The sequence below is a fragment of the Amphibalanus amphitrite genome, unplaced genomic scaffold (genome assembly GCF_019059575.1).
Source record: "Amphibalanus amphitrite isolate SeventyFive unplaced genomic scaffold, NRLGWU_Aamphi_draft 000412F_arrow, whole genome shotgun sequence".
In the NCBI taxonomy this organism is placed as follows: Eukaryota; Metazoa; Arthropoda; class Thecostraca; order Balanomorpha; family Balanidae; genus Amphibalanus; species Amphibalanus amphitrite.
This window is the reverse complement of record NW_024881906.1, coordinates 480,844-507,441: the sequence shown is the minus strand read 5'-3', so window position 1 is coordinate 507,441 and position 26,598 is coordinate 480,844. Positions and strand designations below refer to the sequence as shown.

At 47.9% G+C, this 26,598-nt stretch overlaps 1 protein-coding gene across 2 annotated transcripts in view; it reads left to right on the top strand.

The window, feature by feature from the left end:
• LOC122390839 (protein fuzzy homolog) overlaps nucleotides 1–26,598 on the top strand; it is a 39,008-nt gene that overhangs the window by 11,310 nt on the left and 1,100 nt on the right. Inside the window, exons 7-8 of one of the 2 annotated variants that reach the window (XM_043384169.1) lie at nucleotides 24,700–24,905; nucleotides 26,323–26,470. In XM_043384169.1, the coding sequence (XP_043240104.1) occupies nucleotides 24,700–24,905; nucleotides 26,323–26,470 (354 nt within the window). The remainder of the gene's footprint in view (nucleotides 1–24,699; nucleotides 24,906–26,322; nucleotides 26,471–26,598) is intronic. The other variant, XM_043384170.1, reaches the window with a different exon arrangement.

The window sequence follows — 26,598 nt, the reverse complement described above, 5'->3', positions numbered from 1 at the left end:
CTCGGTTCACTTTTTCGAGTTTTACATGTTTCTAGGCCAGTTTTTTGAGCTGAATTCGAATTTAGCAACCATATGAACATTTACGAACTACAGCATTTTAGGCGCAATTTCAAAAAGTTAAAGACCAAATTCAAAACGTTCACGTGCATTTTGAATGTAAACTTTTTGAATGTGGTCTTTAAATTTTTGAAATTGCGCCTAAAAAGGTGAGTTTTGGGGCCTTCGTAACATGTTACGAAGCTGTCAGAGGCGGTTGACACCTACTAGGAATAGGTACCCGGCAGGACCCCTACTGGTTGACCTGACCTGACCTGACCCGACCTGGACTAAATGCATGAAGACATCATCTGTGATCAAAACTAACATGATATTCGTGATCAGCGCCCCGAAAAACCCCATAGCAGCCACACTTTACGACGTTCTAACTGGTCCCGATTTTCCGACTTTTGGGTCATTGACCTGACCTGCAAGGTCAACCAATGACCTAGGACCTTAAAATTAGGTATCATCGGCTTCCTCTCGTCACGAGCAACACGCTCGTTTTTTCCGCGAAGCTCTAGCTCGATCAGGGGCGAAACGGCAAGGGGGGTGGGGGGTCCAACGGACCCCCCCCCCCCTTATATGTTCGCGGCTGGAAAAACACCAATACGGGCGAGGTACCTCTGCAGTGATTACGAGCGAGCGAGCGCAGCGAGCGAAGTGAGTCTTTTCAATATAACGGAAAAATCTCAATATGAGCGGCCCGGCCCGGCCTGTAACGCTTTTGAGAGGCTTATATCTCAGCAACCGCTGGACCGATTGGCCTGCGGTCTTTTTTGTTGGGTAGCCCCCATCCCTTCTACCCCGTAATTGACTACTTTTGATACATCTCAGTGACCGTCGTGGCACGTGCCACGTGAAAAGTCAAGGGTGTTCAAGCTGTTTTGCAAAAGTAGTGATTTTGAGAGGCTCATATCTCAGCAGCCGCTTGGGCGATTGGCTTGCGGTAATTTTTGTAGGGTAGCAGCATCCCTTCTACCAAAAATAGGATACTCTCGATGCATGTGGGTCACCCCCAGTGCACGTGCAAAATACAACAATAAGAGGTGTCAAATTTGTTCCCATTTTGATAACTCGGTAATTACTGGGGCGATTTCGCTGAAACTTGGCATACAGGTAGGCACCCACCAGACAATGCATTCCCATGTGTTGCGGTTAAGGTGCTACTGCACGTGCGCACGTGCAGGGGGCGCTTCCAGATCTCGAGAACGGCTGGGCCGATTGCGCTCAAATTTGGTACACGGTTGGGGACCAGTTAGTAGGGTGCCGTGCAAAAGTCAGTTTGGACCCCGTTTGCACGTGCGCACGTGCAGAATGCCGCTTCCAGATCTCAATAACGGCTGGGCCGATTGCGTTCAAATTTGGCACACCGCTAGCGACCGGTTAGAAGGGAGTTTTGCACAAGCCCGTTGGAAGTACCCTCTCGCCCTTCCGCACGTGCATGGGGCTCACTATCTCGCTCGCTCGTTCTTCGCCCAAAAGGCGTTTTACTGGTGTTAGTACTTACTTTATTACGAGCGAGCGAGCGCAGCGAGCGAAGCGAAGTCTTTTCAATATAACGGAAAAATCTCAGTATGAGCGGCCCGGCCCGGCCCGGCCCGGCCCGGCCTGTAACGCTTTTGAGAGGCTTATATCTCAGCAACCGCTGGACCGAATGGCCTGCGGTCTTTTTTGATGGGTAGCCCCATCCCTTCTACCCCGTAATTGACTACTTTTGATACATCTCAGTGACCGCCGTGGCACGTGCCACGTGAAAAGTCAAGGGTGTTCAAGCAGTTTTGCAAAAGTAATGATTTTGAGAGGCCCATATCTCAGCAGCGGCTTGAGCGATTGTCTTGCGGTCATTTTTATAGGGTAGCTGCATCCCTTCTACCAAAGGTCGGATACTCTTCATCTATGTGAGCAACCCCCACTGCACGTGCAAAATACAACAATAAGAGGTACCAAATTTGTTCCCATTTCAGTAACTCGGTAATTACTGGGGCGATTTCGCTGAAACTTGGCATACAGGTAGGCACCCACCAGGCAATGCATTCCCATGTGTTGCGGTTAGGGTGCTACTGCACGTGCGCACGTGCAGGGGGCGTTTCCAGATCTCGAGAACGGCTGGGCCGATTGCGCTCAAATTTGGTACACGGTTGGGGACCGGTTAGTAGGGTGCCGTGCAAAAGTCATTTTGGACCCCGTTTGCACGTGCGCACGTGCAGAATGCCGCTTCCAGATCTCAATAACGGCTGGGCCGATTGCGTTCAAATTTGGCACACCGCTAGCGACCGGTTAGAAGGGTGCTTTGCACAAGCCCGTTGGAAGTACCTTCTCGCCCTTATGCACGTGCAGGGCTCACTATCTCGCTCGCTCGTTCTTCGCCCAAAAGGCGTTTTACTGGTAAAAGTTAATACATTGTAATGTATTGTTTAACCCACAGAAAGCACGGACATGAAATCATTATCATCGCTGGCGAATGCGAATGGAATAATCGGCCATAAAGAAGAGGGTGGAGGGCCGGAGGCATGCACATTGCACAAGTCCAGACATTGAGACAGTGACAATGGTGAACACCTTGAAAAACGTTTGGCTTAAAGGGACTATCCCACCTTTAACATGGGGTTTGAGTTGAGATAGCCAAGTTTGCGGCGAGGTTCAGAAACCACTATCTATCTAGGTTGCAACCCCCGCGGCCTCTTGGTGTTGAAGAAATTCGTTCCCTTCATTTGAAAATGGGCCTTGTACAAGGCCCTATCTTCAACATGGAGCGACCGTTAGTGTGACGTCACCTCGTTTAGTCATTCTGATTTAAATGGGTTTGTTCGTTGAAAAATCGCTTAAAACTTGGTCTGAACTTTGTTGTGGTGCCTACATAGTAAAAAGAATCAGCTTTATGACAGTAATGTGGCCTGGGGAAGGAGGTAATTTTGGGCTGTGACGTCACATATTTGAAAGTTTGTGTTTGGAATATGGGAAGCCTAAGATGTTTAATGAAAAATAAATGCCAGAACCGTGTTCCTGGTCATTCAATCTATTAAGTCGGGCACAATTTAACTGATTTTAACAACATTTTAGAAGGTGGGATAGTCCCTTTAAGAACAACGTTCCAACAAGCTTACGTTGTAAGCGAGAAGTCTCTGCCTGCTTCCAAATAACCGCCGAATATCGCCGAATTTGGTTGCTGCTGTTCTAAATATCGTGCGTCTGTCTCCAATCTCATGCGGCATCGCCGAAATAAAATGCGAACACGCCGAACCCGGGCGCCTTTTGCTGGTGCGCCGAAATTAAATGTTCGAATGCCGTTTACTGCTATAAGCTGCCGACATGCAATGCTATACTGATACATAGCTTTGCGGTATGTCTACAAAGAATCCGCTAGATTTAAAATGGACGCGTACGTACCGAAATAAACTGACAAAAGGTGTAGAAGGTCGTTTGTTAACATTGCACGGCTGCACACCAATTTGCAGTGCGCAGATCTCTGCCGTCAATTGTGTACCACCAACATAATCTCATAGCATACACAGCCTGCTGTATTCGTATTGTTGGTGAGTCCTGCCGTCCCAGCCGGCTCGTTTGTGTTTGGTAGCCGGTAAGTGTAACACTCCGTGCAGACGCCCAAGCCCTTATCTACGACCCTGGCCGTGTACTGCGTCACGGAACAGTTCCGAATTTACTGGGTTGTGTAGTGTGTACCGCCGTGGCTCGAACCGTCACAACTGGAGCGTTTGGAGCCGGGCTGTGGGTCTCCGCCGCTGCCCCTCCCGTGCCTCTGCGCGGGACGGAGGGTGGGGGAGGAGCTGGGATTTCCAGCGGCCTGGCGCACCGACCTCCCTCGGTGACCCACGCCCCCCCCCCCCCGTCTGCGCGCCGGAATGTTTCTCCATACGGCCACTCGGTCCGGGGAACCACTTTCGGCTGCTGCGCGGCGCGTACTTACCAGGGGAAGAGACGTCACCGGCGGTCAGATACCGGGACACCGTCTCGCGGAACGCCGCCCCGCAGCTCCGCGTCTTGGCGAAATTGAACGGCTCCGGCGATCAATTATACCGGGGTCCGCAGTCTGAACTCTACAGCAAGATGCTGATATTTGAGATGACATGCTGGATGATTTTTTTTCGTGCCAAAACCTCACGCTGGCGTGTGCTTCACATTGAATACCCAATGACCTATGGCCTTTGACCATTGTTTATCTCTTGAGTTGAGTTCCAATGTCCAGTACGCCAGGCGTGTCCAGTTTCGATAAGATAGAGTTGAGTACCGTAAAGTGGGGCTATTTGAGACAGTGGGGCTATTTGAGACAGTATTTAAAATCGCTATAAAATGAAGATCGTTGGATTTTTGTGTGATATTTTTGCTCAGCGAGGTGTGGAATCATGCAGTTAATCGCCTGAGCCAAAAATTAAGCATAAATTTTAGGTGGTTTTTATGTTATAGCAATTTTAAATACTGTCTCAAATAGCCCCACTGTCTCAAATAGCCCCACCTTACGGTAGTCGCTTGTTACGTCATATCCGACTTAATGCGTCAAATCAGCTGAATTAAAAGGTCTTGTTTATGTCATTCTATGTAAGTGTAAAATGATTGTGCGTACTCTCTGTCTAAAACCTCTTCTGGTCTCTGGTTATATTAAAAGTTCAGCAGAGCTAATTGCGATGCGGCAACCAAGGTGCATTGCAATTGCCTCTGCGCATGTAATACGCATGATGCGTGGATATTTGATCAGTGGCGGCGGAACACCTTCAATTAGGGGGGGGGGGGCACTGCCGACTTTTGGTTCCATTCTTTCCATACAACGCCCATGGGGCTAATGTTAAAATGTCAAATTCAAAGGGGGGCACGGTGCCCCGGTGCCCTCCCCGTTCCGCCGCCTATGTATTTGACTGACATACGGCGCGTGCTTGTCAATGCATCGAGAAGTGTGTCCATGCGCCGGCACATGTGATATTAATAATCTCTCAGGTCCACGATCGGTCAATTTTATTGGGCTTCGTTAGTCATACTTAGACCATCGTAACATTCTGGTTTGATGCGGCATAATGTTGATGTCTGTAGCATGTTTGCAATTATTGAAAGCGCCTTATGCGTGGGTAAGAGCGATTCGAGTTGTTATTTATTCCGTTGACTTAACAGAAGAAACAAAATTGACTTTATCATCGGTAAACAGTCACCCCACCAAATGAAAGCACTAGCTCAGTAGCTCTGATGGGGATCCTCCGTCGGATGATGGTGACCGTCCAGTCCGGGATAGGAGTTATGTCGTGGAGAGAAGGAAATGTGCGTTCTGGTGACAGAGGAGGGCTCACAAACCATTCAGCCCATTCAGCCTATGTAACTATAAGTTCGTTTTTTTTCAAAAGGACGCTGGCTCCAAGTATGTTTTTCGAACAAGCACGTGTTTAAGCGAGCAAAACGGGCAAAAACTGAACCTGAGAAACTCAAACGTCGCCTTATTTTAACATGTGAATTATTCCCGATAAATTTCATGCCTGCGTTTTGGAACTAGACATGAGAACAATGGTGACGTCATGCTGTGGAACTTGCATTGCAATGCAATGCATAACTATCATGGAAAGAATCGCTTACTCGATTCGGGCATCGGTAAGAGCAAAATACGAAGTTTTCCCAAAATTCGTTGGCAATGAATGCTTTCGAACGGACATGGGGTGCCAGCTGCCACCAGTGACGTCATCATAGTATGCTCATATTTGAAGTCATAATTTCCATGTATTTACCGAGCACAATTTGAAATCGATCATTTTTTCGGCAAGAAATTCTTAGCCAGACGCTGAAGTAAATAGAGTGAATAACCTTATGCTCATGTTATATGTTGCAAATTGATATAATTAAAACTAAATTGATATATTTCGATATTGCACCGTCATCAGAATAAGAATAGCAATTAAGCAGCGAAACAGAGCTGATTCAAACGGAATACAAAACGTGCATCTTTTGGTATGGTTCTCGTTCGATAAGGTCGATCAGTACGTAAATAGGGGAGAGCGGGGAGAGTTGTATCATGTCCAAGTTGTATCAGGGCGAATTGTGCCAAACTTATCCAATAGATAGCGCTCGTGACACGACCAGCCGACGAGGTTTTCCGGGCGCCATCTTTCCCTGTTCTGTCGTGTGGCTGGGTGGACGCGTCTCGAGTTGAGAGCCGATTTTATGTTTTTTTTAATGTCATTCTAAAAAAATGAGTTGCAAGAAAATGTGTGTTTTGGGCATTTAGATGTGCACGAATTTGAAAGATCTCCGTAGCGGTGGTGAGGGTAGGTTCTAAGGCTGCGTGAGTGAAAATGGATTTCTCCAGCTGTCCGCTGTTTTTGAGCACGAGGATGTTTTTTTCCAAGATGGCGGCGAGGTACATGTTGTATCAGAGCCGGGTCAGTATGGGTATGTTGCTTTTGATCGCGAAAGCTAAGCCCTGTCTCGCGTTTGTAGGTAGCTAGTCAATGCTCGTTCCATTTCGGCACAATGTGTTGGCTTCTTTGCTCTTAACGGGCCACTTTTGCATCTAGTCTGTTGATGTTTCGTTCGTTTCGATGTTTCGTTCGGATTGCATTGACCTAAGCTTGGTCTAATAAAAGTGAAGCCTTTGAGCATATACATTGTATTAACACCATTTAATGTTGCTGTTATGTTCAAAACCAGTAGCAAGCACACTCCCTGAAACGTGAAATACCTAGTGATACAAATTACCCCACCATGTGATACAACTCACCCAAGCCATGGGGCAAGTTGTATCAAAAACATTGTTCTATTCGGCAGACCGTAGAAGAAAAACTGGTAGAGGTAGCGGAAAAGTTACTTTGCACAAAAAAGCAGAAGAATCAAGGAAGGAGATAGTATGGAAATAATGAGTTTATCACAGATAGTTACGAGGTTATGGGTCTCGGAGTAAAATCTGATACAACCCACCCCACTCTCCCCTACAATCATCCAGGTGCGTGTCAACATTTGCAAATTATACATGATAATGCTTTAAAATATACATAATGCACATCATGCCAAAAATACATGTACGCATACAATATACATACTTTACATAATAGGTGGATACATACATATGTGCATACAATATACATACTTTACATAATAGATGGATACATACATATGCTCATACAATATACAATATACATAATACATAGATACATACATAATATGCATATACAATATACATAATACACATATGTGTCCTATCGGAGACTGTGCGCTCCGCTCTAACTGTAAATACATCGGACTCACCACCACTTCGCTCAGCAGAAGGATCACAATGCATTTACAAAACGGTGGCATAAAAACACACACAGAAACCTCTCACGGCCAGCGACTCACTAGGAAACAAGTTGTAGACAACATAAGCATATTAGACAGATGTCAAAACCGTAGAAAACTACAAGTATTAGAATCTATTTACATCAGAGACCACGATCCAACCATAAATCGTCAAGTCAATGCACGAGGAACGCTCACGCTTTACGAAGGCCAAGCGATAGGACCGCGGTGAACGTAGGATGACAGCGACGTTGTGAAAGAATGTAGATATGCGAGTATGTGTGTGGTTGTGTATTTGTAAGTGTCGGGTACAATGTTGCATTGTAAATATGTCCGGTATTCCTATGCACGATGTGTCTTCGTAGTTTACATTGCGGGATGCGTATCGGCCAACTGTAGATTCTGTTGCACACTCTTCACGAGCGTATAAAACCATTGCACTTTTTGCTATATTTAGGTGACAGATTTGTGACAATCTTGGATATTTTGGACTGTAGATCATCGAGCGAAGTGAGATTATATTGCGATATATTATATGATACGGGCAAACATGTCTGGGATAACTTAAAAGCACCATGTTCCCACCATTAACAAATTGAATATTCACTCTTGATAATGTCTCATGAGAGATGAAACGTTGAGTTTACCCAATATATCAACATGCGCTACTTCATTTTACTTTTCATCATGACTTTAGGATCTTTGCTTGCTCAGCACACAGCCACTGGCAAAAAAGTGATACGTAACATCGAGAGCACAACGAAGAAAATAATCAATGCTGAAGCCGCAGTTTTATTCAATGATCAATGCATCAAAAACAATCTGCTTCCGAAATATACAGATAATACACATAATATATAGTTGTCTATTGTTACTCATACATACTCATGACGTATTGCAATGTTACACAATAGGTATTCTACAATATTGTATGTTACGCTGGGGCTACCGGAGCCACTGGGGGTGTGTATGGCGGGGGATTGAGGAGAGGCCATGATGAGGTTTGTGTGTTGAGGTGGGGTCGCTGGTTTCTGATTTCGATTGACTCGGCTATTTTGAGGTTTGGTACATCTTTGCAAACTTTTTCGATCGACACGCTAAACGACTCGGGCCCTACTATGCTGGTTGGGTGTGTCCTAGCTACATGATCTCCGAGTGGAGTGTCCTTGGTTTGGTTTTTTGCGTCCCTCAAATGCTCGTGAAACCGCTCCCGGATGCGTCTTTTAGTTTCTCCTATGTAAATACTAGTTTTGTCTTGGCACATGTTACACGCGATTTTGTACACAACGTTTTTGGTGTGGCAGCGACCAGGCAGCCCCGCCTCACAAGTATGACATTTCCTTGCACCTGCCGGGCAGGGAGGACTTTGCATGGCTGACCTGGTGAGGTGTTGCGCTAGTGTTTTTCCACTGGTCCAAGCGACCCGCGCATTCAAACCCGAGCCCCTCAAGACTCCATCCACCCGTCGTGCTAGGGTTTCGTCGATGTATGGGAGTGTGATATATGTAGGTTCGTTTTTTGTTCTGTTTTTTGCTCTGTTTCTGCCGTTTTGCTCACTACTAAATAGAACTCGATGCTTAGTTCTCTGGATGAGTTTGTTGGGGTACCCGTTATGACGGAACAGCATTTCGATCTTAGCCATACCCCGCTTTTGTGCCGCCTTGTCAGATCCCAGACGTTTAGCACGTAGAAGCTGTGAATACAGGACGGATCGCTTACACTGCATGGGATGAGCTGAGCTGAAGTGCACTATGATCGGTGCCGCCATCGGCTTGATATACAGCTCTGTGTTGTACGTGCCATCGTCACGCACACTTATGGTGGTGTCGAGAAAGGGTATATATCCACCAGCTGTTTTGTCAGTCCTCTCGATGGAGAATTTGAGCGCTGGGTGAAAGTCATTTAAGAAGCGGAAGTATTCATCGAGTTTGTCTGCACCGTGAGTCCATACTCCTAGCACGTCATCGATGTATCGCATGTATGCGACGGGCTGGTACTGAGAGTTGGGGGACGTTAAAAGCAGAGACTCTACGGCGTTCATGAATATGATTGCTAACGGAGGGGCAATTCTTGAACCCATGGCTACACCCATGGTCTGTTTGAAGTATTTATCACCAAACCTAACATAGTTGTTGTTTAGACAGTGTCTCAAAAGTACTTCTATGTCCTGGCGGGTCAGACCGAATGTGTCCACGTCATCGTTATGTCTGTCGAAGAGCTTAAGCGTAGCTTCTATGGCCTCAGTGGTGGGGATGTTGCCGTACAAGTTCGCTACGTCTACAGAGAACACGATAGTGCCCTCTGGGAACTTACCATCAAATTGGGACTTAAGTCTCTGCAGATAGTCCTGAGTATTTTCTAAGTGTGCTGGCACAAACGCTAGCAATTGAGTGGTTATTCTCTCTAGTAGCCATGTGAGCTTATCCAGCGGATCACCGCAGGCAGATACGATGGGGCGTAAGGGAGCATCAGGTTTGTGTGTCTTCGGGAGCCCGTATAGTTCGGCGGTCCGAGACCCAGAAGGCAAAATGCTTTTAACTACCTTGTCGGGCACCTTACCTGTAAGTGTAGTTTTGATTAGCCTTTTTGTTGTCGCTTCGATCTTTGGGGTGGGATTTTTCTCAACAGCCTCGTACGTATCAGTGATCGTTTTAGCTTTTTGCACGTATTCAGCTTTTGACAGAACCACTAAGCCCTTGCATTTATCTGACCGTTTAATAACAATCTCGGGATCTTTGCCAAGTTCCTTTAGAAGACCCAAGTCACCAGACTGGTGATTAGGTTGTTCTACTGTCTTGTGGTTTTTAAAGAGTGTCATCACTTTTTGTTTTACAGTTTTGAGGGACTGCTCAGTGTGGACTCCTGCGGTAGGGGCAGCTTTGGAATCAGTGTCACTGAATCTAGGTATCAGTGTCACCTTGCGTTGGGCGATCGGCGCTTCATCCGGGCTGGGGCGGTCCGTGTGAAGGTTGTCACCAGCATTCGATGTGGCGTCAAGACAAGATGAAGGGCCTGCATGGTACGACTTAGCTTTCTCTATGGATTCCCTCCAGCGGAGAGCAAAGGCACCTCTCTCCAGACCTAACTCTACATCTTTAAGGGTATGACTATTCACGGATCGAGAGAGAGAGCGAAATTGGGGCCTTTGTTTAACAAGTTGACAAGCGGCTCTGGGAGAATTCTGTCAGTCAGATTCAAGAATCGCTCTCGATCAGCAAAAGGATCATCACTGGTCTCGTCGCCTGACCGTGAAGGGCTGTCAGTAGCGCTGGCTCCAGGGCTCTCTGGTTGGTCTGCAGTCACCATGTTGTCAGCATCGCCGGCGTCCGTTGGAGTGTCTTGCAGGTGAGTTACTGCTACTCCGCGGATTTCGTCACTGTTGCGGTCCTGTAGTGTTGTAGATGCCACGCTGACATCAGCGGCAGCCTGGTCATGGCGTCCTTGAGGTTGTGAGGTCACATGCACGTTGACATCTCTATCTTCTCTCTGGTCCGGCTCTTCGTTAGGATCATCTGGAGCTGAGACGTCTCCAGGAGGCACAGTATTACCTCTTGAATTGGCTTCTGCTGACACATTCTTCTCACGATATAGGTATAGGTACCTATATCGTGAGAAGAATGTGTCAGCAGAAGCCAATTCAAGAGGTAATACTGTGCCTCCTGGAGACGTCTCAGCTCCAGATGATCCTAACGAAGAGCCGGACCAGAGAGAAGATAGAGATGTCAACGTGCATGTGACCTCACAACCTCAAGGACGCCATGACCAGGCTGCCGCTGATGTCAGCGTGGCATCTACAACACTACAGGACCGCAACAGTGACGAAATCCGCGGAGTAGCAGTAACTCACCTGCAAGACACTCCAACGGACGCCGGCGATGCTGACAACATGGTGACTGCAGACCAACCAGAGAGCCCTGGAGCCAGCGCTACTGACAGCCCTTCACGGTCAGGCGACGAGACCACTGATGATCCTTTTGCTGATCGAGAGCGATTCTTGAATCTGACTGACAGAATTCTCCCAGAGCCGCTTGTCAACTTGTTAAACAAAGGCCCCAATTTCGCTCTCTCTCGATCCGTGAATAGTCATACCCTTAAAGATGTAGAGTTAGGTCTGGAGAGAGGTGCCTTTGCTCTCCGCTGGAGGGAATCCATAGAGAAAGCTAAGTCGTACCATGCAGGCCCTTCATCTTGTCTTGACGCCACATCGAATGCTGGTGACAACCTTCACACGGACCGCCCCAGCCCGGATGAAGCGCCGATCGCCCAACGCAAGGTGACACTGATACCTAGATTCAGTGACACTGATTCCAAAGCTGCCCCTACCGCAGGAGTCCACACTGAGCAGTCCCTCAAAACTGTAAAACAAAAAGTGATGACACTCTTTAAAAACCACAAGACAGTAGAACAACCTAATCACCAGTCTGGTGACTTGGGTCTTCTAAAGGAACTTGGCAAAGATCCCGAGATTGTTATTAAACGGTCAGATAAATGCAAGGGCTTAGTGGTTCTGTCAAAAGCTGAATACGTGCAAAAAGCTAAAACGATCACTGATACGTACGAGGCTGTTGAGAAAAATCCCACCCCAAAGATCGAAGCGACAACAAAAAGGCTAATCAAAACTACACTTACAGGTAAGGTGCCCGACAAGGTAGTTAAAAGCATTTTGCCTTCTGGGTCTCGGACCGCCGAACTATACGGGCTCCCGAAGACACACAAACCTGATGCTCCCTTACGCCCCATCGTATCTGCCTGCGGTGATCCGCTGGATAAGCTCACATGGCTACTAGAGAGAATAACCACTCAATTGCTAGCGTTTGTGCCAGCACACTTAGAAAATACTCAGGACTATCTGCAGAGACTTAAGTCCCAATTTGATGGTAAGTTCCCAGAGGGCACTATCGTGTTCTCTGTAGACGTAGCGAACTTGTACGGCAACATCCCCACCACTGAGGCCATAGAAGCTACGCTTAAGCTCTTCGACAGACATAACGATGACGTGGACACATTCGGTCTGACCCGCCAGGACATAGAAGTACTTTTGAGACACTGCCTAAACAACAACTATGTTAGGTTTGGTGATAAATACTTCAAACAGACCATGGGTGTAGCCATGGGTTCAAGAATTGCCCCTCCGTTAGCAATCATATTCATGAACGCCGTAGAGTCTCTGCTTTTAACGTCCCCCAACTCTCAGTACCAGCCCGTCGCATACATGCGATACATCGATGACGTGCTAGGAGTATGGACTCACGGTGCAGACAAACTCGATGAATACTTCCGCTTCTTAAATGACTTTCACCCAGCGCTCAAATTCTCCATCGAGAGGACTGACAAAACAGCTGGTGGATATATACCCTTTCTCGACACCACCATAAGTGTGCGTGACGATGGCACGTACAACACAGAGCTGTATATCAAGCCGATGGCGGCACCGATCATAGTGCACTTCAGCTCAGCTCATCCCATGCAGTGTAAGCGATCCGTCCTGTATTCACAGCTTCTACGTGCTAAACGTCTGGGATCTGACAAGGCGGCACAAAAGCGGGGTATGGCTAAGATCGAAATGCTGTTCCGTCATAACGGGTACCCCAACAAACTCATCCAGAGAACTAAGCATCGAGTTCTATTTAGTAGTGAGCAAAACGGCAGAAACAGAGCAAAAAACAGAACAAAAAACGAACCTACATATATCACACTCCCATACATCGACGAAACCCTAGCACGACGGGTGGATGGAGTCTTGAGGGGCTCGGGTTTGAATGCGCGGGTCGCTTGGACCAGTGGAAAAACACTAGCGCAACACCTCACCAGGTCAGCCATGCAAAGTCCTCCCTGCCCGGCAGGTGCAAGGAAATGTCATACTTGTGAGGCGGGGCTGCCTGGTCGCTGCCACACCAAAAACGTTGTGTACAAAATCGCGTGTAACATGTGCCAAGACAAAACTAGTATTTACATAGGAGAAACTAAAAGACGCATCCGGGAGCGGTTTTACGAGCATTTGAGGGACGCAAAAAACCAAATCAAGGACACTCCACTCGGAGATCATGTAGCTAGGACACACCCAACCAGCATAGTAGGGCCCGAGTCGTTTAGCGTGTCGATCGAAAAAGTTTGCAAAGATGTACCAAACCTCAAAATAGCCGAGTCAATCGAAATCAGAAACCAGCGACCCCACCTCAACACACAAACCTCATCATGGCCTCTCCTCAATCCCCCGCCATACACACCCCCAGTGGCTCCGGTAGCCCCAGCGTAACATACAATATTGTAGAATACCTATTGTGTAACATTGCAATACGTCATGAGTATGTATGAGTAACAATAGACAACTATATATTATGTGTATTATGTATATTGTATATGCATATTATGTATGTATCTATGTATTATGTATATTGTATATTGTATGAGCATATGTATGTATCCATCTATTATGTAAAGTATGTATATTGTATGCACATATGTATGTATCCACCTATTATGTAAAGTATGTATATTGTATGCGTACATGTATTTTTGGCATGATGTGCATTATGTATATTTTAAAGCATTATCATGTATAATTTGCAAACGTTGACACGCACCTGGATGATTGTATTTACGTACTGATCGACCTTATCGAACGAGAACCATACCAAAAGATGCACGTTTTGTATTCCGTTTGAATCAGCTCTGTTTCGCTGCTTAAAGGAAGGGTGCCACCTTTTGGACACAACGCAGTTTTTACAAGATTAGCCTCACATGAACCTAAAAACCGGCTTCACTTACCTATGCTCGAGACGGTCAGCATTGAATCCGCACGTGAAGTTATCATTTGCGAGTTTTGCTGCCAGCATTCGGGCAGGCAAAAATCTTCAGCACTATTTCCTCGTCGTGTTAAAGGTAGACTGCCACCTTTTTTCCACAAAACGGTTTTCACTGGAGCTGAGCCACCTATGTCCCAGACTGAAGTCGGTTTTCCGAAATTCGAACCCGTTTGCGAGAAATCGGAGACCAAAGTTCAGTTTGATGCCATTTTTTTAGTCCAAGAAAACCGACATCTCTACTGTTTATCGATAACTTTGAAACACGAATTTTCTTATCTTTTGGTAAATATATGTCAAAACTTTGATTGTTTCGAGATCAGAGAAGAATTTTGGAGTGTCAAAATAAAAGTTAAACCTATATATTCAGTAGTTCATTTTTTCCAAAAAAGTGTGGGAAATGGGGTTTAACATGGGCGGCAGACCCATTCCAAATGAGCCATGATTTTTAAATGTTTTACGAACTTAAATGCAAAATAAATTAAACATGGCCAATTTCTTATGAAATCATATAGTAGTAAATCATAAAATACCTTACTTTTTCAAATAAAATGTAATAATCTTATGACCTTGAAGTCTAGTGATGTGTAAACATTGTCGCTAGACATTAACCGATTGATAATTGTATGATAATCGACAATTTTTTTCGCGATTCACGTGATGATACTTTGTCAGGTGAATTCTAAAATTTTGTTTTGTCCAGGGAATAAATCATAGGCCGATCTGATAAAACTTTTTGAAGGTGGCAGTCTTCCTTTAAGGGTATTTTATAAAACATGAAATCAGCAAAGGTATATATAAAAGTTATACTTTTGAAGCATGTTTTATCATTTTGAAGGGGTATATTTTTTCTTTATGGTATACACTTAAGTTTTAAAATTTTAATTGGGAAGTTTTTCTAGTAAGTTGCATGAAGGGTGAAGGGTTCCATAGATCTCTTAAGCATTGTAAAGGAAAAACCTTTACTCGACTTATTTGATGTTCTTTTGACGTATCTTACTTAGTTCAACTTACTTACTACAACTTAGTTCAAATCATGTTATCTTCTTCCTTTTTATTTGTTCATCTTTTTGTCTCAGTTGCGCCATCAATGCAAATGGCAGAATGATATGTTGCCATGACAACAGGATATGCCAGCCGTCCTAGCTGCCACATCAAACGACCTTGAGTTGTAGTGGTGATATAAACAACGATTTTTTTTTTTGGCCAATGTATTAAATGCAATGTTTCGGTTTTTTGTATATTGTGGACGCGCTAACCACGTCTAAAAATTCAAATAAGTAAAATAGATTCATAGAACAAAAAATTCGGAAGGTGGCACCCTTCCTTTAATTGCTATTCTTATTCTGATGACGGTGCAATATCGAAATATATCAATTTAGTTTTAATTATATCAATTTGCAACATATAACATGAGCATAAGGTTATTCACTCTATTTACATTATTAATCATGCTCAGAAATACCATAGCTTACCTCCAAGAAGACGCTGAAGTTGCCAAAACTCACGTGAGAGCTTCGATAATGAACTTTGAGCCAGCGTCCTTTTGAAAAAAAAAAAAACGAACTATAGGGTAAACACGCATATATGTACAGCCCTCCAGCAAAAGAGTGGTTGGTTAGTCGATGTGCTATTGGTGTAATAACTTTAAATGACGGACACTCTTGTAAAATGACTCAATAGAAATGAGTAGAGGGTTCGTGCACACATTTCGGCAGTGGTTTTTAACAGCCATTAGACGTATTCAACAATGTAGATCGATTATTGTGATGTTGGCAACCAACCACTTAATACCTGGAGGGCCCACCTAATAGTGCGACTTATCCATACCGGAGCGGTGTGTTTTGAGTGCAGTGTTTTGGGGTGCCCCTGCTGCGTTGTCCGCGGCGCCCCGTTCGGTCCGGTGCAGGACGGGGCGGGGCGGGGAGGGGGCCAGCCGCGCGCCCAGCTGCTATAAGGGCGCCGGCGCGGCGCCGGCCGTCAGACCGTCCGCGAGCCCCGTTGTAGTCGCCATGTCCGCCGCGCGCACCCGTCGGCCGCTGGTGTCCCTGCTGGCGCTGCTGGCCGCCGCCAGTCTGGCGGCCGGCTCCCCGGCGCTGAGCCGGCCGCGCCGCTCCAGCTTCGAGACGCTGGCGGGCGGCATCCCGCTGCAGGCGCTGTTCGCCTTCTGCCAGGTGAGCAGCGAGAATGACAACATCGGCCCGTGTCTGGCCGAGCTGCTGCGCGGCGCCATCGACAAGGCGCGGCCTAACTTCCAGACCGGCCTCGACATCGCCCGCGAACATATCGTGCTCGAGCCGCTGAAGCTGGACGACATCGAGCCGAAGGAGGGCAAGAGCGTGCAGACCTCGGTCAGAGACCTCAAGGTGCACGGCATCAGCACGCTCAGCATCAACGACATCACGTTCAGCAGCGACGAGCTGGCGCTGAATCTCTCGTTCACCAACGTGACGGCCACGGGCCTCGCCAAGATCAGCTACCTGTTCCTGTCGGCCAGTCCGCGCGTGCAGCTGGAGCTGAGCAACCTCACCGTGCTGGTGCGCGCCAACTGGATGCTCGACATCAACCCGGATGACCCGGAGCAGCTGGACATCGTGCTGCACAACGCCACTGCCAAGTTCAAGCTGGCCGACCTCAGCATCTTCCTGGAGGAGCTGGGCAACGTCGGCTCCTTCATACAGAACATCATCAACGCCAACAGCAAGACGCTGGTCAAGTTCCTCGTGCCGGGCCTCGAGCGCAGCATCACTAAGAAGCTGAACAGAAAGCTGAACCGGATCAAGATCGCCGACTAAAGGATGTGCGTGCTGTCCTGTATTCACCGGACGTGTAGCCTCTCAGGGCATGTTGAAACGGCGAAGCGCTCGCCAAGTGTGCGCGTTCACTCATCGAGTGTCGGTATTAGGGTTGCTGGTGCGAGTGTCGAGCGCAGTTGGTTGCTGCTGTCTCGATATCACGGTATTTGGATTCTGTGCTGCCATGTTCAGTACGAGATTGTCTGATCGGTATTCTCGGGTAGGCAATGACAAGCTTTAATGATTGTGTGTGCGCGCACACTGTTTCTGTATACGAATAGGTATGAGGTGGTTGTGATGCGGGCCATTGTTTTTTTATCGAGTTGTGACAATACATTGTGATCCATACACGATGCTATTCGGCTGGGGCTGGCACATATGTAATGGTAGGCTGTCATTCAGTGATTTACTAACTAGGGTACACCTGGAAGAGGTCGTTGACATCCACATAATGAGATTCACGAACATTGGCGTACACATGCGTGCGCATTAAGGCCGGAACACAGCATTTAAGCTCGCAAATCGCGTCTCGCTTTTCCCATTGCAATACATGGCATATTTTCAGCTCCCAACACGCAGGACGTCTCGCTTTTACGCCGCGAAATCACGCCGGATCCTGCTCGGAAAACGCGAGCGAAACGCAAGCGAAACGCAAGCAAAATCAGTCCGGCGCGATTTGCAAGATGAAAAGTTGAATCTGTTTCAACTTTTCAGCTTCTCTGCTCGCGAAATGCAAGCGTAATAGCGTCAGTAACCATGGAAACCAAATAAAGCACCTTGGCTTACGGCAATTTTAACTAAATACATACTGGCGTGGCCTCCCGCTTTCAGCACATCGGTATTCATTTGACTATACGTACAACGTATTAAATTGTTTAGTTTTTATATTTCGATGTTTAAAAAAATCTTAAACGTATCTTGTACTGCGGGCAACATAAAATGAGGAATCCATGGAAAATTTTTTCAAAAATCTCCCCTTCGTAAAGCATAAATTTGATTAGAAAATGGTAACATTTACTTCCGTTCGAAAAATTATATGCCTGGCGTGTAGAATTCGGGGGCTGTAGACAAATTTTGACATTGTGGTCCCATTGCTTAGGATGTTCAGCGTTTTCAAGAGTAATTTCATGTATTTCCGTAAAACCATAACTAGGTACTTTGTAGACAAAACTTTTCAGAGTGGCAATGCGGGGTAATTTTGCCGGTGCTAGTGGAAAAGCCTTGACGGTGCTCTCAGGATCGCTATGCTGGAACGGCCGACTTGATAAGCAGTAGCGGCGAAACACCTTCAATTAGGGGGGGGGGGCACTGCCTATCCTTTCCATGCAATACCCATAGGGCTAATGTTAAAATGGCAAAATCAAGGGGGGCACGGTGCCCCGGTGCCCCCCATCCCGGTTCCGCAACCTATGTACATAATGATAAGGTCGCCGTACCGAGCTGGTTGGGTTTATAGCCGTTGGCGGTGGCATTGTGGCACAGTCTGTCTCCTAGGGGCTCATCAAGACACTGCGCAAAGCAGCACGACGACGTTGCTAGGGATATGCTCAAACCAAACTGATAGTCTCATCTCCAGCTAGTAAACACTATTAACAACTCGTTTGCAGACATCGGAGGCGTATGAGATGTGATGATTTGAGACTGGGTTGAGTAGTTTCTCTGATTGCTAAGACTTTTTTAATTGAAATTAGTCGATTATTTCCTTACTAAAATAAACAGTTAACCCTCGCCGGACCTATTGGTTTTCTACATACGCGCCGGCCGAGGGGGGTACGACCCCCCCCCCCTCCGCCGTTTCGCCCCTGGTGGAGCTAGCGCGTCGCGAAAAAAACGAGCGTGTGCGCCGTTACGAGACACAGAGATTGGTACCCAATTTTAAGGTCCTAGGTCAACCGGTGACCTCTGAGGTCAGGTCAAGTGCCCAAGGTACGGTTCAGTTTTTGGTGAAAAACTTCGCAAAAAACGGCCGCAGAGCCGCGATTTTGGCAGCATCGTGATCGCCTCCATCAGGCGCGTCGAATGATATACTTTTTGTTTGGGTCAGTTCAACTTAAGGTGTTGACCTCAGGTCAAGGTCAGGTCAGCACCCCCAGGTCACGAAGTTGGTCGAAAGAGGTCATGTCGCATGTCATTCGATTCGGCAGGTCTTCCTGAGTCCATTGGTGGCTTTCTTGACTCGCTAACTCAATTTGCTCAAGAGTTATTGACGAAAAACAAATATGACCTTGATGACGTCATAAATGACGTCACGCAAGGTCAACATTGCAAAAGTGACGCATCTTACCTTGCAATGAGTGCATCAAATCACGATTATGTGTACTTGAGATAGTTGGAGATCGTTCCCGGCGCCAGAATTCATTTCATTTCATTCATTTCATTCAAGAGTTTTCATTTTTCCCCATTGACTTATAATGGAGAGGTCATGAAAATGACCTGACCTCATATGACCTCTAGAAAAAAATCCGAGATATACAAGTTGTGAGACTCATAATGGATACTAGATTCTGCAAGTTTTATTTCCCTGTGGCATCTCCTCTGGCAGTGAGGGCGTTGCAAAGTTGCGACATCTGAAGACCGTGCAGAGGTTCACTTATGACGTTATAGGTCAGTGACCTGACCTGACCCAAAAATGCAGTTGGTGTCAAAAGATCCGGCTTGAATCAAAGGTCAGGTATTCCAAGTTTCAGCTCTCTATCGCCAGCGTGCTCGGAGCTATCGCGAAAAAAAACCTATGGGGGGCGGCACCCGCCCCCCCCCCCCCTCGGCCGGCGAGGGTTAACGTTTTCTCACCACAAATAAAATGCAAATGTTTGATTTAGCAGTGTATGCTAAGGAAGCGCATTTTCAGTTGTGCAGGAAAATGCTGAAATAAGACCTGAGTCAAAATCATTCGAAGATAAGTCCGACATCGAGTCAGCCTAAAAATGCGTAAAGGACACATGTCATTGCTGGCGCTGAAGCTGACTTGCCCGTAACATAAAATCCAGGCCTCAAATCAACACCGGCCAAATTGCTCTACCCGTACCCCACCGGCCAAATAACCCTGCTAGAGGGGCAATTAACCCTCGCACGACCAGGCCATTTCTCATAACACGAACGACCAGGGGGGGGGGTGGGTTGTTATGACCCCCCCCCCCTGGCGTTTCGAAACGGAAGGTCGTAGAGCTTAGCGGGAAAAACCAACGGATTGCTCTCAACAAGATCTCGCGATTGGTGGTATATTTTTTGGTCCTAGGTCAACATTTGACCTACTTTTGACCGGTCAAAGGTCAAATTTTCGGAAAAATAGACCTTTTTCAACATTCCGCGGCGATTGCGGCAAAACGGTGGGAGATATCGACTTGAAACCTTCAACTATCGTGTTCCTTGATCAATTCTCTATCGTTTGGTATGTATTTCGTTTCCCTAGCTCTAAAAATGGGGCGTTGGGAGCGCCGGAAGTCGGCAAGGTCACAGTCGGCGGCAGAAATTCGAAAAATCAAAATTTAAATTTTTTAAATCTGATTGTATTTTTGGATTTGGGAGGTCCATTTGCTCCCTATAGAAGCTAATATTGCTGCATATTCCCATTGAGGTGACAAGAATTAGCAAAATAGTGGTTCGGGCGCTTTTCAAAAATAGTACCGGACGCTGTTCCTCTTGTGACGTCATAGCTCCGTGACCTGACCTGACCCGGTCAATTTTCTTGCACCACACGATAGCCAATGCTTGCCCCAACATGCATGGGAAGTTTCATCATGATCCATCAAACAATGTGGGTATCACCGGCAGAAAACCTAGGGATTCGGCGCACACGTTTGGTAACTGTCGGCCGGAGGCTGTACCTCTTATGACGTCATAACTCCGTGACCTGACATGACCCGATCAATTTTTTTTCGGCAAAAGATGCTCAAAGGTTGCCCCAGAGGGTATTGAAAATTTCTGCCCGCTACGACAAGCCGTTTAGCGTGCACTTCGAAAAAACCTCAGGGGGGGGGGGTTGATACAACCCCCCCCCCCTAGGCGTTCTAGGGTTAAGCCGCTTTGCAAACCTTTGTAGAACGACAAAATTCAGGCATAAGCAGTTGCTCTATCATTTTCAGCTTGCTGTATAAGAAAGTAAAATGAATGCTACACCTGCCAGCCTTGAGAGAGTGCAGAAGTCTGTCGCCAACTTCCCAGCTACAGCGCTTCCTAAAAAAGCGGCCAAATTACCCCATCCTCCCCTACCAAAAACCGAACCCGCTCCTTGGGCCACTTGACCATCGCAGCCACTTGCAAAATCGATATCAACTTTTCATGGAGGAATACGAGAAGGAGGAATAAAAGAGTGGAAGCAACTTTATGTCGGTACTTTAGTTTTGCCAGTTAACTTTAGTTGGCTTAAGGGTTTGGTGCTCATTAGATTAGTATAGCCATCGGCACGCTACCCACCGCGTGGCTACCAAATGGCGAGCATTCACCACTGAACCACTCGAGTAAACGGCCCCACCGTAGATGCACATGTAGAATGACACGTGGCCCGGGTGGCAGACGGGTTAACGGCACAAGGGAGACGTCCCAGCCAACCACTTGTCATATGTAGAGTAAAGTAGCTGATAAAGGGGGAGATAGCGACAGACCCACAGGACCGGGCTCGAGTCTCCACCCCTACATCATCCAAAATCATTGCGATTTAGGCAAGATGAATTTACTTTTCGTGAAGTTTCTTTGACTGTATCTTTGGTAAAACCTTCTCATTTCATGATCTCATGTAATATGGACACATAAACAATCGGTGCACACATCAGTATCTCGCATACACTCACAGACATGCAAACACATATCATTGACCTTGACCTAACTTGACCTGAAATGACCTCAGCAGCAAAAACCTGATCGGATAGTGTGACAAAAAGGTTCTAGCTGGCTTGGCACCACAAAACGGCATCGTCATCGCCCGGTACCTATATGATGAGCAGCGCACTTGATATGCAACGGTGACCCAAAACAACATTTTTTTAGTTTGACCTGACCTGGAAGGTCAACGACTGACCTGAGAAGGTAAAACTGGGAATCATTGGATTTGTCTCTTCCCAAAGAATCTTTCTGGTCTCTACCGCGAAGCTCTATCTCCAACAGGAACGAAATGGCGCGGGGGAATGGCACGCCTCCCCCCCCCCCCCATGTGCGTTCTAGGATGGGAAAATGGCATGTGCGGGCGAGGGTTAAGTATATCCTGTGATTTGCATAACGCAAAAGGAGAAACATGTAGTTTACTTACGGATGGTAATCGTTGGATTATTAGATTGAATGAATTGCTAGATTAGATTGAACGATAACAGTTGTTAGATTTGCAAGAGCGGTGTTGTATTCGCTTGAAAAACTTCTGAACAACCGATTGTGACCAATGACCATGATACGTGGCAAACAAATACTGACTAAAATACTAAAATTGACTGAACAAATTATAGTTAAGTTCCAATGTGGCATGATGAACTACCTGTGTGGCATGGCATCAACTGTTTTTTAAGGAATTTCTTACAAAAGAAAGTAACATTTAACCTGTGCTGATTTTAATTAATGAACGAGGAGGAGGTCATTTAAAATACCAAAGCTAAAAAAAATTTCATCGAAAGAACGCCGCATAAAATTTTGTCATGAAACAGACGCATGGATATGCTAAGATGTCACGTGCAAAGGTCAAGTGTAATCAATAATCAACGCGTTTCAGCCGCGAGTTGTGAGCGCAAAGCGTTTTCCAAGCGGGACGCGTTTTCGACGTGAGTTGTGAGCTGAATTGCAAGTGAAAACACAGCGAACGAAGCGATTTCCGCGCTTGACGCGAGTTCGACGCGATTTGCAAGCGTGTGCTGTGTTCCGGCCTAAGCGCATTTCCAATTCCATACAATTGTCTTATTAGAGGCCTGATCCCGTGATTCAGGGCTCGATGTAACTGGCCGCCCCACACTGGACCTCGCATGGGGGTTGCGAGTTTGCTGGTTTTGAGTTTGCAGGCATAAAACTAATTCATAGAGTATTATGAATTAATATATGTAATTCATATGTCTATATGTAATTCATAGAGTGGTTAGACCGTTCCTCTATGGAAACTTCATGAATGCAGTGAAGCCGATACACCCTCAGAAAATTACATATAGTCGCAATACCAGCGCAACGAACCTTAATTCGACTCCAACGATCCCCGCAAACCTCGCAGAACTCGCAGCGAGGAAAATCGAAAGTTGTCTCCAAATCAACTTTTGGAATGCGATGCAAGGTGGCTCGCAAGCTAAAAGCATGCAGACTCGCTTGTTAGATGGTAGTGTGGGTCACTCAGCTTATTATTATATTATTTGACTTTGAAGAAACCCGAAAACCCAAAAACTCGCAACCGGCATGCGAGGCCCAGTGTCAGCGTGGGGCGGCCTTACAGCGGTGGCAGCAGGACGCATGCAGCGATCCCGCTGCATGGTCATCAGAAGACTTTTTACTTGAAAAAATATTTTTTTTCTTATGAGCCTTCGAGCAGAATATCCAAGCCCTTGACTATCGAAGGACATGCATATTGGTGTGTCGGAACCTGAATCATCGCCTTCTTCAAATAACTAGTTAGGGCTAAGCCGACAGCCTGCGTCAGTACCAGTGCGGTCCATCAGAGACCACGCTCAGCTGGTCGGTGACTGGTGATCGGACTCATGTGTAAACTCTCCGGCCCTGCTCCGACTCCGCTCCCCGATTCTCAGGCACGCTCCCCGACTCTCCGGCACGCTCCCCGACTCTCCGGCCCTGCTCCGACTCCGCTCCCCGACTCTCCGGCCCTGCTTCTACTCCGCTCCCCGACTCTCCGGCCCTGCTCCGACTCCGCTCCCCGACTCCGCTCCCCGATTCCGCTCCCCGACTCTCCGACACCGCTTTCGACTCCGCTCCCCGACTCTCCGGCACGCTCCCGACTCCGCTCCCTGACTCTCCGGCCCGGCTTCCGACTCCAGCCCTCCGGCGGACCGCGCGTCACTGGGTTTTCCGTTCCGCTAGAATACGCACATGGCTCATCTGTTTGGCTGCTGATGACGCCATGTTACACGTGGGTCGTATACACACACGGTCTTATGACATTGCCCAGGCTAAAGCAGATATACGCCAGAAATTGGATGGTTGTGTATGTTAATAACAACGGGTGGGTGTTTGCTTAATGTGACCGCTGAATAACACTTGCCCCGCTCCGAACTGCAGTGCATTGCACGGGCTGAACACCGTACGACGCGCACAGCAATGCCATACATAGTTCTCTACCAGCAGCTAAAGCTGAGCATGGCTGAGCAAAAGATCCGAGATGCCAAGTCTTCGTCGCTCAGGCTTCAGTCATATCAAAACAACATAAGTAGGTCTCACTAGTCCACAACAGTTGGGCGTTGTTTGTTGTGGAGGGGTGCTGTTTGTTGTTTGGAACGCTGTTTGTGATGGCGTTTTCTGTGCTGTGCTTTGGACACTGTTTCCTTTGCTGCAGACGCCGTCACATTTCTCTGTGGCGCATTCAGTCTACATATGGTGGGGACGGGGCTGGTCTTGTACTGGAGTGACGAGTGCGACCGTGCTGGCTTGACCTTTTACCAATGGCCTCTGACTTGACCTCCGTCGTCCTTGCAGTGTGGATGGTGCCGTTGACATCTGACCTTACTTGCGGCCTCTTCTTCCCTATGGCCCACCCTTACTTGTGACCTACCCTACCTGTGACCTGCCCTTACCTAACCTTACCCGACTTGGTTACCTGTGGCTGCCCTTACCTGACATTTGACCTGTCCTCTGGTCTGACCTGGCCCCTGATCTGACCTCTGCCGCAGTGTTCTGGTGGAGAGCGATGCCATCCAGCGCTGTGTGGCCTCCTGTAGCCCCCACGGCGGAGTCCCCGAGAGGCCCGCCCCCGCCCCCGCCCCCGCTGCCGCCGCCGCCGCCGCCGCCATCGAGACCCGCCGCCGTCAGCTGCGGACCTTCTACCGAATGTCTGCCAGTCAGCTGCATCCAGGCCGATTCGACGGCTCAGCGCCAGGCGAGTACTGTATTCTCTGCTCCGAGCATGCCTCCCGTGACCTGTGTCTGCTTGTCATTCAGTGGCAGTCATCTCGGTATATTGGTGGCGGCGTTCATTCAGTCCAATAGTACCCGTTCCTTCGCCCCAATAGTGCCCGTTTCTTTGGTCCAGTAGTACCCGTTGTCCCGGTCCAGCAGTACCCGTAGTTCCGGTCCTGCAGTGTTCGCTGTCTCGGTCCTATAGTGCCTCCACTGTCCACGTTCAAGTGTTCGTTGTCTGGGTTCAATGGTGCCGGTTGTCCCGGTCGGTCTCCTGGTGCCGGTGGTCCGGGCTCATTAGTGTTGGTAGTGCCGGTCCATCGTTACGGATCGGTGCCGGCTGTCCCAGCACTCTTTCAGTGCTGCCTGCCTGGTCATTTGTTGTCGGTTGTTCCCCTGTCTGTCTCCCTTGTCCCCCTCCGTCGGTCGTTTGGCACCGGTGCCGAATGGTGCAACTGGTGGGCCGTTCCGCCGTCCGGAAACCCCGTGCCGGCTGCAGACTGCAGAACGACGGCGGCCGGCTACGACAGGAAAGCCCACCGATGGTGGCAGGACGGTTCGGGGAACAGTGCGACTCTGCCGGACAGCTGAACGCAGCCCCCCGGGCCAGAGGATAGGCACGGGCACGAGTCTCGTACGTGACTGAATGTCAGAATGGACGATTGCTTAGATGTTTGGATTCGTGTTAGAGACGAATATGGGAAACATGGGGAAATTGGTATTGTTCATAAATATTATCACTAAAGATTGATAATTACGGGGAATGGCGCCGAACCAGAGAATGTAAGTCGGACTTCCTTTCCTATATCTTTTTATACCCGATGATTGCGGTAAACGAGCAGGGAGGGCTTGGGGTCGCCATTGAGTTCGTCTGTCGTGACGCATCCATCATGTCACCGTCTATGTCCGGGCCGTGAGAGAACTCAACAGACGGACGGCGGGCGGTAACCAGTGCAGTGGCGCCAGTTCGACGTCGGGGGAGGGGGCATATCCGTCAATTCACTATTGGGACGTCTTCTAAGATATCTGCGATGTGAGTGACTCGATACACTGGACACGAGACTTTTGAAATCAGGATCACGGCTAGCACTATACCTACTGCGGAAATATCCAATGGGCAGCTCAGCTTCGTGATGGGAGTGAGACGCGTTGTTGGGAACACTATGTCTTCGGAAAACCGCGGGGCGTCCACGCTTTAGGAATCTATAGTATACCGTGCTCTGTCCGCTAGCTCCTTGACTCACATCCCGCATGAGTTCTGCATGACTCGCATTCCAGAAATAATCAAGCCACTCCCTTGCCGTGTTTCCCGCACTCCATCTACGTTGGCCACCAGTCTCTGTATGTGTATGTTACTATCCTCGCGGCATAGTAACATCTGTCTGCCATGCCGCCAGTGTCAGCGGACGGCGGAGGCGGCGGCGACGGTGCGCAGGCCACGGAGACCTACTCGATGTCCGACGACCACTGCTGCTACGGCCTGCGCTCGGGACCCCACTCCGTCTACGCACTGTTCGTCAGGGACACTCCGCCGCATGTGATGAGGTACGGGAAAGGACGGGATGGGAACAGCCGGGGCGGTATAGGGACGCAGTGGGGCGAGGTGGGACGGGATGGGCGACAAGGGACAGGGTCTGGGGCGAAGCTGTATTGCTGTGTTTCTTACCCTGCCT